At 54.4% G+C, this 10,471-nt stretch overlaps 6 protein-coding genes and 1 non-coding gene across 7 annotated transcripts; all 7 read right to left on the bottom strand.

Annotated features, from left to right (window-relative positions):
• On the bottom strand, positions 1 to 72 carry L226DRAFT_t235. The gene has a single exon. It is a non-coding gene; the product is annotated as a tRNA-Ala (tRNA).
• A 9-nt stretch (positions 73 to 81) lies between these two features.
• Positions 82 to 2,542, bottom strand: L226DRAFT_538781 (cytochrome P450). Its single transcript, XM_067681559.1, has 14 exons — positions 2,287 to 2,542; positions 2,188 to 2,229; positions 2,053 to 2,134; positions 1,930 to 2,002; positions 1,747 to 1,871; positions 1,596 to 1,690; positions 1,529 to 1,538; positions 1,451 to 1,456; positions 1,342 to 1,393; positions 1,067 to 1,285; positions 980 to 1,007; positions 723 to 930; positions 616 to 654; positions 82 to 565 (listed from the first exon to the last, which is right to left on the bottom strand). Exons 1-14 carry the CDS (start codon positions 2,525 to 2,527, stop codon positions 157 to 159), a joined length of 1,629 nt encoding a protein of 542 aa, XP_067531079.1. The 5' UTR covers positions 2,528 to 2,542; the 3' UTR covers positions 82 to 156.
• Positions 2,543 to 2,952: 410 nt separating this feature from the next.
• On the bottom strand, positions 2,953 to 4,018 carry L226DRAFT_514280 (uncharacterized protein; the record flags this gene model as incomplete). Its single annotated transcript, XM_067678406.1, is given in 2 exon segments — positions 2,953 to 3,603; positions 3,617 to 4,018. 2 exon segments carry the CDS (start codon positions 4,016 to 4,018, stop codon positions 2,953 to 2,955), a joined length of 1,053 nt encoding a protein of 350 aa, XP_067531078.1.
• Positions 4,019 to 4,072: 54 nt separating this feature from the next.
• On the bottom strand, positions 4,073 to 4,906 carry L226DRAFT_446382 (uncharacterized protein; the record flags this gene model as incomplete). The annotated part of the gene is made up of 1 exon (XM_067674893.1): positions 4,073 to 4,906. A coding segment is annotated over one exon (834 nt), but the record flags the coding sequence as incomplete, so codon positions are not given.
• A 3-nt stretch (positions 4,907 to 4,909) lies between these two features.
• L226DRAFT_443367 (uncharacterized protein) lies at positions 4,910 to 5,632 on the bottom strand (the record flags this gene model as incomplete). The annotated part of the gene is made up of 1 exon (XM_067674844.1): positions 4,910 to 5,632. A coding segment is annotated over one exon (723 nt), but the record flags the coding sequence as incomplete, so codon positions are not given.
• A 375-nt stretch (positions 5,633 to 6,007) lies between these two features.
• Positions 6,008 to 7,819, bottom strand: L226DRAFT_426628 (DNase I-like protein; the record flags this gene model as incomplete). Its single annotated transcript, XM_067674651.1, has 1 exon — positions 6,008 to 7,819. A coding segment is annotated over one exon (1,812 nt), but the record flags the coding sequence as incomplete, so codon positions are not given.
• Positions 7,820 to 8,624: 805 nt separating this feature from the next.
• Positions 8,625 to 9,572, bottom strand: L226DRAFT_574623 (uncharacterized protein; the record flags this gene model as incomplete). Its single annotated transcript, XM_067685076.1, has 2 exons — positions 8,625 to 9,391; positions 9,467 to 9,572. 2 exons carry the CDS (start codon positions 9,570 to 9,572, stop codon positions 8,625 to 8,627), a joined length of 873 nt encoding a protein of 290 aa, XP_067531074.1.
• Between the last annotated feature and the right edge of the window lie 899 nt (positions 9,573 to 10,471).

Below are 10,471 nucleotides of genomic sequence, written 5' to 3'. Positions count from 1 at the left end.
TGGACATTCAGGGGATTGAACCCTGGACCTCACGCATGCGAAGCGTGCGCGCTACCACTGTGCCAAATGCCCATGGTATCCTATAGATTGGTCATTTTTATATTAAGTGCCCATCATAGTGTGACACGAGCACTCTACCGTACGAGTCCATATGCCTCAGGATTGCCATTTCCCCAGATGTTCCTTAGCACTCTCCCATTTCCCCAGATGTTCCTTAGCACTCTCCCATTCCCTCTGTATACACTCTGTCGCCCTCACCGTCCTCGGCTTTACTATGCATCTGAAACTGACTGGCTTCGAGTTGAAACCGTTCGTGAAATCCCAGCGATCAGGGAGGATCTCTCCACCATGTTCGTCCCTCGCCGGGAGGATGTCGAAGGCCCAGATGATCCTCGCTACGCTGATATACAGCGAGTTTCTTGCCAGGTGCATGCCCACGCAGATCCTCCTGCCAAATCCGAAAGGCAGCTCGAAGTCTCGTAGCCTCGGGTCGTCCGTCTCGAGGAAGCGTTCCGGGCGGAATTCGTCTGGGTTTGGGAACATCTCGGGATCATGCATGATCCCACTGTCAAACTGTCAGCACGTGCGGTCGTCGGAAGTATGGCCGCTGCTCACGCAAAGTTTGCGAATACTGTGGAGCCTTTCGGGATATACCTGTAGCTCCGAAGTGAGAGTTCACGCCACAACAACATGAGACAGTGTGGCATGCGTATTCAACTTACATTCCTTGGTACACGTCGTCCGTAGTCACGGCGTGAGGTGTCCCACCTAGGATGGCGATAGGGCGCCATCGAAGCGTTTCGTTGATGAGAGCGTTGAGGTAGGGAAGGTTTTCGCAATCGTGGTAGTCGGGCAGACGATCCTGGCCCACAACCCTATCCAGTTCCTCCTGAGCCTTCCGCATGACGTCGGGGTAATGCAGCATCGCAACTGGACACGTTGATCAGCCAAGCGCCAGAAGCTTCCAGGACATACATACGGAACAAGATGCACAGTGTCCCAGCGGTCTGCGCGTGACGAGGACGAGTAAGAAGCAGAAGCACGCGTACGTATGAGCTAGGCTCACCGTCTCGATCCCTGCACCAAATGGCGACGAGACCGTGTACGCTATCTCCAGATCGGACAGTCCGTTCTTCGCCTGTTCATTGACCGTCTGAGCAGTTAAACAGTCTGGCGCGGTGCCGTCAGCCATCCTCTTCTTCACATCATCGAGGAGATGGGTGAGGAGAGCAATATCTCTTTGGCGATGTTCCTCTGGTTCGGGCCGGAACCATTGCAGAGGGCGCTGTCCGTTGCGTGAGCACGGTACCGGATGAACGGGGCATGTGCACGAGAACGCACCGGAAGCTTCAATAGCCACGGCCAAGACTCCACAAGGTACTTTCCCGGAATACTACACAATCGTCAGCGCACGGACTCGGATAGTGTAAATCCGGGTGGATACACTCACTTCACACTGAAGGCATTCGAGGATTGAACGTCAGCCGTTGTTAGTCTAAAGCATGATTCTAGTATGTATATATTTTACCTTGTAAGGTCTGGGGATCGCTACCGTCACCGCTGAATACGAGACAGCGAGGAGGGGAAGGACTCACAGTCCATGGCTTCCATGTTCTCCTTCACGATCCACTCATCCGCGCTATCTACTCGCCGACCGTATGTCAGAGTGGTTGCAACGCTCGCAGCGAATCTATGTCAACTTCTCATGAACTTTGATCTCGACACTCGAACTTCGGGTTGACATACCGTTGCAGATGACGCTCGTAGTTGGCAGGGTCGGTAAGAAGCTCGTGCAGCAGAACGATGCACTCAAGCGACTGCATCTCCTTGTAGTCCTCTGCTCGTCTTGAGTGTAGCCCTGAATGCAGAACCTGTGGGGAACAAGTCAGCACGGACATCCGGCACTGATGGCAGGCGGAAGAATTGTACCTTGCGCCACTTGCGCCAGCCTTCGCCATACGGCAGCATCAATCCACGCATGTTGTCGGAGAGGATCTCTCCCCTTCAGCGGGTTCAGCTACACCCACTATACGTTCAGGCACATTAACTCACGCTACGACGAAGCGCGGACGACTTGAATATATGTCCGATCGTTTCTCTAGCAAGTCCCAAGCAGCCTGTGCAGTCCCGAGCACTGTAAATGTTGAGCTTCAGCGGCATTCCAAACCGATCCCATCCGTATCTCACCAATAACTGGCGTGCTACCCAGATGCAAGGAGAAGATAGGACCTGTATCGATGCTCCTGAGTGCGGGCCACAAGACACTTTCAGGCGACGTGCACATACCGTATTGCTTGTTCCACTCGGCGAATTTGCGCCACGGTTTGATAGAGGGGACTTGATGCTTGTTCCCTATGAACGGGAGCCCGTGCGGTCCCGGAGGCATGTTCCGCCTGCGCACGTACGAAGCAACTACGGCATAGGCCACCAATCCAATCAGGAGCGGTATCGCATTTTCAAGGACTACATGGGGGAGGGCCTTGCGAAAAGTGCCCAGGTCTTCTGTGAGGTCGTGGAGCAGGGTCATGAGCGAAGGAAGGGGAGAACGAGCGAGTGGCTTACTCACACGTCGAGTGCAGGCTATATAGCGTCCGCAGGATGCTCACGAGAACAGGGACAAGATGTATTGTTAGCGTCCAGGTCAAGGTTTAACGTTCTTCTGCGGCTTTGAGGAGGTCGCGTGGGAGGTACTGCGATGTCACATGATTCGCACACCTTTTTTGGCGGAGCGCATTGCCCTGAGCAGTTTTCGTCCCGAAGGCACATCAATTTCTCAGGTCGACGAGTGTCGGCCGGGCGCGCTGGTAGTTGGTCGACTGTGTCGATCCTAGAATTGTAGAAGTAGTCCGAGAAGAGGCCGGAGGCCTCCCGCCACGAGGAAATGCATTTACGCACACAGTGTGGGACTCAGAAAGAGGTCGAGTCATCCAGGCGGGTCCGGAGACGCCCCCGTCATCTTCCTCTCTCAATACCCACTAAAACCCCGCTATCGGTAACCCAGTTTCGCGGTAGCTCACCGCGTGCCTGCAGAACAGGTTCCCATATACAAGCAATTGTGCCTGCCTTCAGCGCACATTTCCCCCAGTACCCCGCACAGGATCGTCTATCGAGGTCTAAACGCCTGTCCAACGCCGCATACCACCTCTTAACCACCTCCGGCATGGTAAATTCTCGCTTCTCGTTCTGTATAACACGCTCACAACGCAGCTTCCAGATCATATAGAGGGATTCCGTCATTAGGATGGTCCACAGCGCTTCCGCAGCTGTTTTCCGCGCACCATCATCACTTTCGAAAACTGCACATGCCGCTCCAAGCGCTGTTCCCCAGTTCGGCTCCTTCCATGGGAGTCCGGTTAGGCTCCAAGTCTTCTTAGCTAACTTCCATACTGTATCGCGCCCTACCGCTGCACAATCAAAAAGAATATGTTCCATGGTTTCTGTGACACCACATCGCTCGCAAGGGGCTCGCGCTTTCAGTTCGTCCGACATCTTGGGCCTCAACCATTTGTCGCCAACCATATATCCATCATGCAAAGTCATCCACATAAACTGGCGGCATTCTCTCGACACATTCTTAGAGCGCAGCGATCTCCACAGTTGCGTCTCGGCTAACGACACCCCCTAACGACACCCCGAAGGCCCCCCGGATCCCTTGTAACGTCTTGTGAGTGTTCACTCTCGTCCTCTTCCGCGGTTTCAGGGCTCTCTCCTTTCGAATCCGTATTGCCCGGTAAGCTGTTCTTTGCGTTAGCGTGCTTAGCTTACAGCCAGATACACGCAGCTGCGGTGGCACACAAATATCGACTTCATCCGCAGTGAGCTTCGCTGCACCAGTACCTGCAAGCTCGTCCGCCATCTCATTGCCTGGGTGGCCGTTGTGGCCCTTCACCCATTTCAGGTACGTCCCAGCTCTTCGGGATTGCATCGCAGCAATAATCGCCTTCGTGAGGTGCGCATTCTTCTGAAACACGAAGCCCGAGTCTTCGTGTTTCCGCCGCCAGCGTGTGATGGAATTCATCACTGTTTGTGAGTCCGTTTCTTCTATAATGTGTACATTCGGCTCAGCTAATGTAGTCGCCAGTAATGTTGCAGCCGCCTCCCCAGTTTGATTTGACTGCGCAAGATTCGGCGGCAGTCTTATGGATCTGTTCCGCGTGTGGTCCACGCCGAAGAAAACCCCCGCTCCTGCCTGTGCGTCTGTTTGCCCATTCTTCAGGCATGACCCATCAGTTGCGACCGTGACCACCTCATTCCCAGATGATTCTATCTGAACGTCCGGAAGGTCATTGCACACCTCGCCATCAGTAAATATACGGTAAGCATCTGCTATATTTCCTTTGACCGTTACTCTTCGATCGAAAAGGACCAGGTCGTCTCCCAGGTCCGTCCTCACCTCGTCTAGTGCGCTATGATTTTCTTCCTCATAGTCCGCAGGATGCCGTCCCCGGGGGTCCCACTTCGGCGGTAAGAGATCCAGGAGGGCCCTGGCTCGCTTGGCACATGCATCTGGGTGCGCACACCCAATACTTTGCTTCATCCACATGCATCCGCCACACTTACACGATGCTCTTTCCAGGTGTCCGGGAGCGTGGAAGTTTGTTACAAAATTTTCAAAATCTCCGACCGTCTTAAGTGAGTGTTTTTCACGCAGGCACGTAACTACTTTTGAAGCTCTCGCCAGCTTCCTCGCTTTTAGCGCATCGATCTCGCGATGGAACCACATTGGCATACTCCGCAAGATGTCTCTCGAGAATGCAATTCCTTCCGGCCGCAAGTTGTATTTCTCGCAGGTACGTATCATTGTCTGGATACTCCGCGGTAGTGCCATTAACTTCGGCCGCCACCCTTGCATGAAGGGGTTCATTCTGATACTCCGTTCTTTTACAGGGCAGTCAACTGTGACTATTCTGGCACAGATATCATCCACTATGTACGCCCAGGTGGGCCGCCCTCGTCCTATGTGCAGATATGGCCTTGCCCACATAATGTCAATGGCTTCGTTTCTCGCCTCGAGATCCAGTATTCCAAGTCCACCAAGCTCGAAGCTCGCACAAGCGTACTCCATACTCACAGGTGGGATAACCCTGTCGTTCCACAGGTATTTCCGCAACACTCGCTCAAGCCGCTTACATATCTGGGGAGGCATGCTTTGCACATCGGTAAGGAACTGAGTCATGCCACCGACAAACATCTGCACGACATGTCTTCGTCCTTCCAGGGTAGAGATTCCTTTCTGCCATCGTTCCAGTATGTTCTCAAGTTTCGCGAAGGTCGGTGACCATACTTCGCACTGACGGACTCCGTTTCCGATGAACGCTCCTAAAACACGAACCGGTTCTCCTTCTCCAGCCATACGCACGTTCTGAGGGAAGTTTTTCCACTTTCCTGTGGTCTTGTAAGTGGTTATCACTTCCGATCGGTATGTTTCTGCCCCTATTGGGATAATTTCTGTCTTGTTAATATTGAATCTTGCTTTTGCCGCTGAGCACCAGGTATCGAGGATCTCTTGGAGTGTATCAAAGTCATCGTCCTCAGCCAGATACACAGTCGTATCATCGGCAAAAAGCGTCGCTTTAAGTGTCTCAACCGTTCCTGGTATGTTGAAGCCACTCAGATCGGACTTCCGAATCATCGCTGATAATGGTTCTATTGCTAGGTCAAAAAGTAGGCACGACATTGGATCGCCTTGGCGTACCCCGCGGTACACCCGGTATGGTCTACTCAGTATTCCATTAATCATTACTGATGTGTGCGCGTTTGCGTATAGAGCTTTAACAGTTTGAATGAAACTCGTTGGGACGCCAAAGGTTTCCAGCACCCTCCACAGATAGTCGTGTGCGATTTTGTCATATGCTTTTTCTTGGTCAAGGGCGACGATAGCGCCATTGGTTTCTGTGATTTCAGCCCACTCAATCATCATTTTAGCTAACTGGGTATGATTCCTCAGTCTCCGTCCCGGTACGAAGCCTGCTTGGGATTCATGAATAATATCTGGGGCGACCCCAGCAAGGCGCACCGCAAGCACTTTAGTGAGTAGCTTATAGTCCGTATTCAAGAGCGTGATCGGCCGGTAATTCACAATCTTTGTCTTATCACCTTTTTCCTTGTAGATCGGACACATCCACCCATCCGTGAAGCCTGAGTCGAGCGTGACACCATGTCTCTGCACATCCTGGAAGGCCGCATGAAGGATTCGTACTGCGTCAAACTTGGCACGGTCCGGGTGACGCGAGTCCTCAACGAACCTCGCGTGGAGTGTCTTCCACACCTCGTACGTGATTCCATCCAATCCCGGGGATGATGCTGACTTGGCAAACCGCAGGGCTATTTCGCACTCCTCATACGTAACTTCTCCATCCATTTCAGCAATCTGTTCTCTATTCAGGCGAGCATCAACTGCACTCAGTACCCGTTGGATATTCGCTTCTCTCACGACTGGGTCCCGACGTTCTGCAGGGGTGTCTCTCTGCAAGTTCATATGGTGCGCCCTTGCGAGTTCCGCCATTCGCTCGGAATTCGTTTCATAGATCGGTGTCCCATCTCTTGCTAATTCACCCCCTTTTTCCAGGCAGTGCATGGTATCTTGTGGCTTCACCTCACGGTGGAGGCTGGTCCAGTATTTTGTAGGTCTCTCACCTTCGAGCCTATGACGTGCTCGCGCATTGCTCTTTTGCTGGTTTGTGCGTTTTTGTCTCAGCCGTCTGATCTGTGTTGTCAGAGCGGTGATCTCCGCCGTCTTTTCTAGGTCGCTTAGGTCAGCACATTTTGGGACCCGGCGCACCTCTTTCTCTAGGAGTTCAACCTCTCTCAACAGCCGGGGGACGATCTCTCTCTCCCGTTCCCTTGCCATTCTCATCCAGTCAGATTTCAGATTACTTAGGACTATTTGCGCGTTGTTCCTTTCCGACCGGGACACAGTCGCTTGTAAGTGTTGTATCTCGTTCGCAGCCCAAATTCCACGCTCTTTCATTTGCTTAGCAAGCTTCTTATCTTTGAGGAGTAACGCCGGGAAGACAGGCCTTCCGCAGCCCATTTCAGGTGCGAACTCTCGGACTAGGTCCACTTGGACCATGCTATGGTCGGACTTAAAGTCTGGTTCACAGATGCGCCACCCTCTCGCTGTCCGGAAAATTCTGTCTGTCACATAAATCCGGTCAAGTCTTGACAACGTTGTCCTCCTCTGGAAGGTGTACCCCTTCATGGTAGGGAACGTTGCCCTCCAGCCGTCGGTGAGTTTGAGCCCCAATAGGGTCTTGAGTGTGTCCAACTCACTTATTGACCCTTCGATAGAGTCGCGTACTGGCAGTCTATCGAGGATGTCTTCGACGTTATTGAAGTCTCCGGCCATAAGGTGCGGTCGCGGGACATTCGCGTTAGTTTCGTAGTACGTCTTAACTGCCCTGAAGAAAGTCCTCCGGTTTGCGTCTGAGTCCGATGGTGCGTATATACACAGTAGGTGTAATAATTCATCCTTCTGCCATGGGATAGACAGGTGCATTGCCTTGCCTGGGACTATGGTTCTAGCAGATACGCCAGCATTCAGGGTGAGTAACCTTTTGTTAATTACGATCGCTACCCCATCCTTCTGGCGTGCTCGCTCTGGGTGTGCTGAGAAGAATATCTTTAGTTTACTACTGGTGAACTTCTCGATGTGTTGTACGCGGTCTGCGTCCAGGTGGGCCTCTTGCACTAATAGGATCCCAATGTTTCGCGATCTCATCATACGGTAAACATTGGTCCATTTATTCTCACTGTTCTTCGGATCATCATGCCCGTAGCCATTCATGTTTAGTGTAGCTATACGTATAGCATCTCTCCGCTCGGTGCGCTGCGCCGCTCTTCTCGTGCGCCGGTTTGAGTTTGTTCCCGACCTAGCATTGCCCTCGTCCCTGTCCTCACCCGGGGCGTCTGGGACACTGTCTCGGCTATAATTGTTGTCTCGGGGCTCCGCCCGCGTGTTGTCCTGTCCCATACCATGGGTGAGTTCTGACCTCCCGGTCTCGGCTCCTCGCACCTGGGTAGCCTCATGCCTTCGTCCAGAAAGCATTTCACGCGGCTCGAGTGGGTCATGGGCTCCTATGTCCGGAGCCTCACCATCGTGGCTTCGCGCAGGGGTCCCGCTGTCCACTTCGTCGCGGCTGTCATTGGACCAACCAGCCGCAGGGTCGCTAGCTCGTCCTCGAGCCTGCACCGGCGCAAATTCCATGTCTTGTGTACTGTTCCGGGGTTGCTGCAGTAGCTGCCTATGTAATTCATTGTTAGTTGTGTTCGTAGCAATTTGGGACTCCCTTAAAGATTTGCGAGACCTGTAAGATCGACGTCAGTAAGTTTTGCTGTCGCTTGGCCCCTGCGCGCCCGGACACGCTTGGCCCCCCCAACAGCGGAGGGAACACTTAGCTTTCCTCGCGACGTGACACGAGTATATTTGGGCTAGGTGTTTGCTGTGCCCACACAATACGTACGCATGAGCTTGCTGCCTTCTAAGCAGCCCTCTCCGGGTAGGCTGTCGCGCACCATAGGATCCTGCGACTAGAGTGATACAATTACGTGTCCATGTATATACATTCATGAGCATAGGCTCCGCCCGCTGCCTACTTGGCCCATGTGCCGAACCCTCCGGAGCCTCATCCACCTCGCCCCGCTCGTCCTCCGCGCTTGGTCACGCTGCTCGGGTTGGGCTCCGAGGTCCTCTTCTTCCGCTTCATAACGGTACGGAACATGTCCTGCGCGGTGTCGACAGGGTTCTGCGGCTCGGGTGCCTTGGACGTCCCACTGCCGGCGGGCTCCTTGTCGTCCTTCCCGATGAGCTCTGGGGTAACCCCGAGCCAACCCGGAGTGTTCGCCAGGGGGCAATCTGCTGTACGGTGCACATCGGCCTTGCACACCTTACAGTCGACAGAGCCTTTGTCCACCGGGAATATGTCAAGGCCAAGTCGCAAAGGCTGCGCGCCCTTCTTCAGGTCAATGCGCAGGAAGTCCGACCGCCATTTGACGGCCTCACGTTTGTCGTACGTTAGCGGCTTTGCAAAGAGGATGAACGCGGGGGCCGGTGACGCGCCCGATCTCGAGTCGGCCGTTGTGAGTTGAAGCATGAACGTATCTGTGAACATGATAGCGAGCTCCGAGTAGGTGCCGTGGACATTCCAGGAGCGTAGAACCAGCTCTGCCGTCTTCCACAGCAGCTTGAAATCGCCGTGGATACGCTTCTTTAGTTCGGCAAGTAGGAGGGTTCTCTGTTGTACGAGGTACGCGTTGATGGGTATCAATAGTGGCTGGCTCTGGCTGCCCCGCACTCTCACTCCGAGGCTCTTACCGGTGGCGGACCTCGTCAGACGCAGGAGGGACCTCTCCGGTGGCGGTGCTCGCAACGGACCTCGCTGTTCCTTCCTGCCTGCTAGCACGGTGTTAGCCTAGGAGCCCCCAGGACGTCTCTTTCTCTCTCCCCGCGCCATTGGGCACTTCTCACCGGCGGTCGTCACCGGAACCGGGGTTCGAACACAACCGGAGGGAAACACGCGGGGGACCAGGAGGAACGCGTGTCGGAAGGTAACCGGAAGCCAGAGGACGCTCATTGGACGGTACGGGCCCAGTCTCGGTTCGTGGTCCGTGCGTAGTTCCTGTCCAGAAGTCCCTTTTGTATCCGTAGCGTAGCAGGAAGCAACCCCGGACTCCGTTTCCCCCTCACCGCACAGTGCACAGTCTTTTGACCGCTCCACCGCAAAAACAGGAAAGTTCTCATATTGACCGTCCACCGACCGCACCGTCCACCGTCTCCGACACCGTTTCCGTTACCGTCTATACCATCGGAAGTAACGTCCGGCGGTTCTCACTGTCGGGGACCCCCCTAGTCCCTGCCTACCGCCCTCCAGTACCGTACCACACCGTCTACCGCTCACCGCTCGCCGTCCGGTTCAGCAAAAAGGGCAGCAACAGGGACTCGTCCCTTTCCGTCCCCGTCACCGTCTTCCGTCCAAGCCCCCGGTACCGCAACCGTCTCCGAGTAACTATTGCCCGTTCGGACGAGTCACCGCTGAGTCTCCCTGTCTGATTCGCCCTGTTACGTCCCCCTACCGCTACCCGAGAACCAGCTCCGGACCTTGACCAGTCGGGAACCTCATCCCACCTCGCTCACTACATACCCTGTCCCGATCCTTTTTATTTCCGCTCGCCGCGGTTAGGTTCTCGATAGACGTTACATTTTGGAGCCCACCGCGAGGGGTTTATTTGTGGCCACCTCCGATCTCTCTCAAGCTGTTCCGGTCTGATTCGTATTCGGACCCGAACCCGGACAACATTGACCTCCGCATTTCGGAGCTCCGCGCTGCGCTACAAGACCTCTCGACAACGAGCTCCGCTCCGAACCAGAAGACTCAACTCACTTCGGGACAGCCCCGTCCACGCCGTCGGAATCCTCTTCGCTTACCCCTCTATCATCCGCCGAGTCCTCGCCGGTGCCTAATCCACACCCTTC

Source organism: Lentinus tigrinus (genome assembly GCF_003813185.1).
Source record: "Lentinus tigrinus ALCF2SS1-7 unplaced genomic scaffold L226scaffold_36, whole genome shotgun sequence".
NCBI classification, from domain to species: domain Eukaryota; kingdom Fungi; phylum Basidiomycota; class Agaricomycetes; order Polyporales; family Polyporaceae; genus Lentinus; species Lentinus tigrinus.
This window is presented reverse-complemented; position numbering and strand designations above follow the sequence as displayed.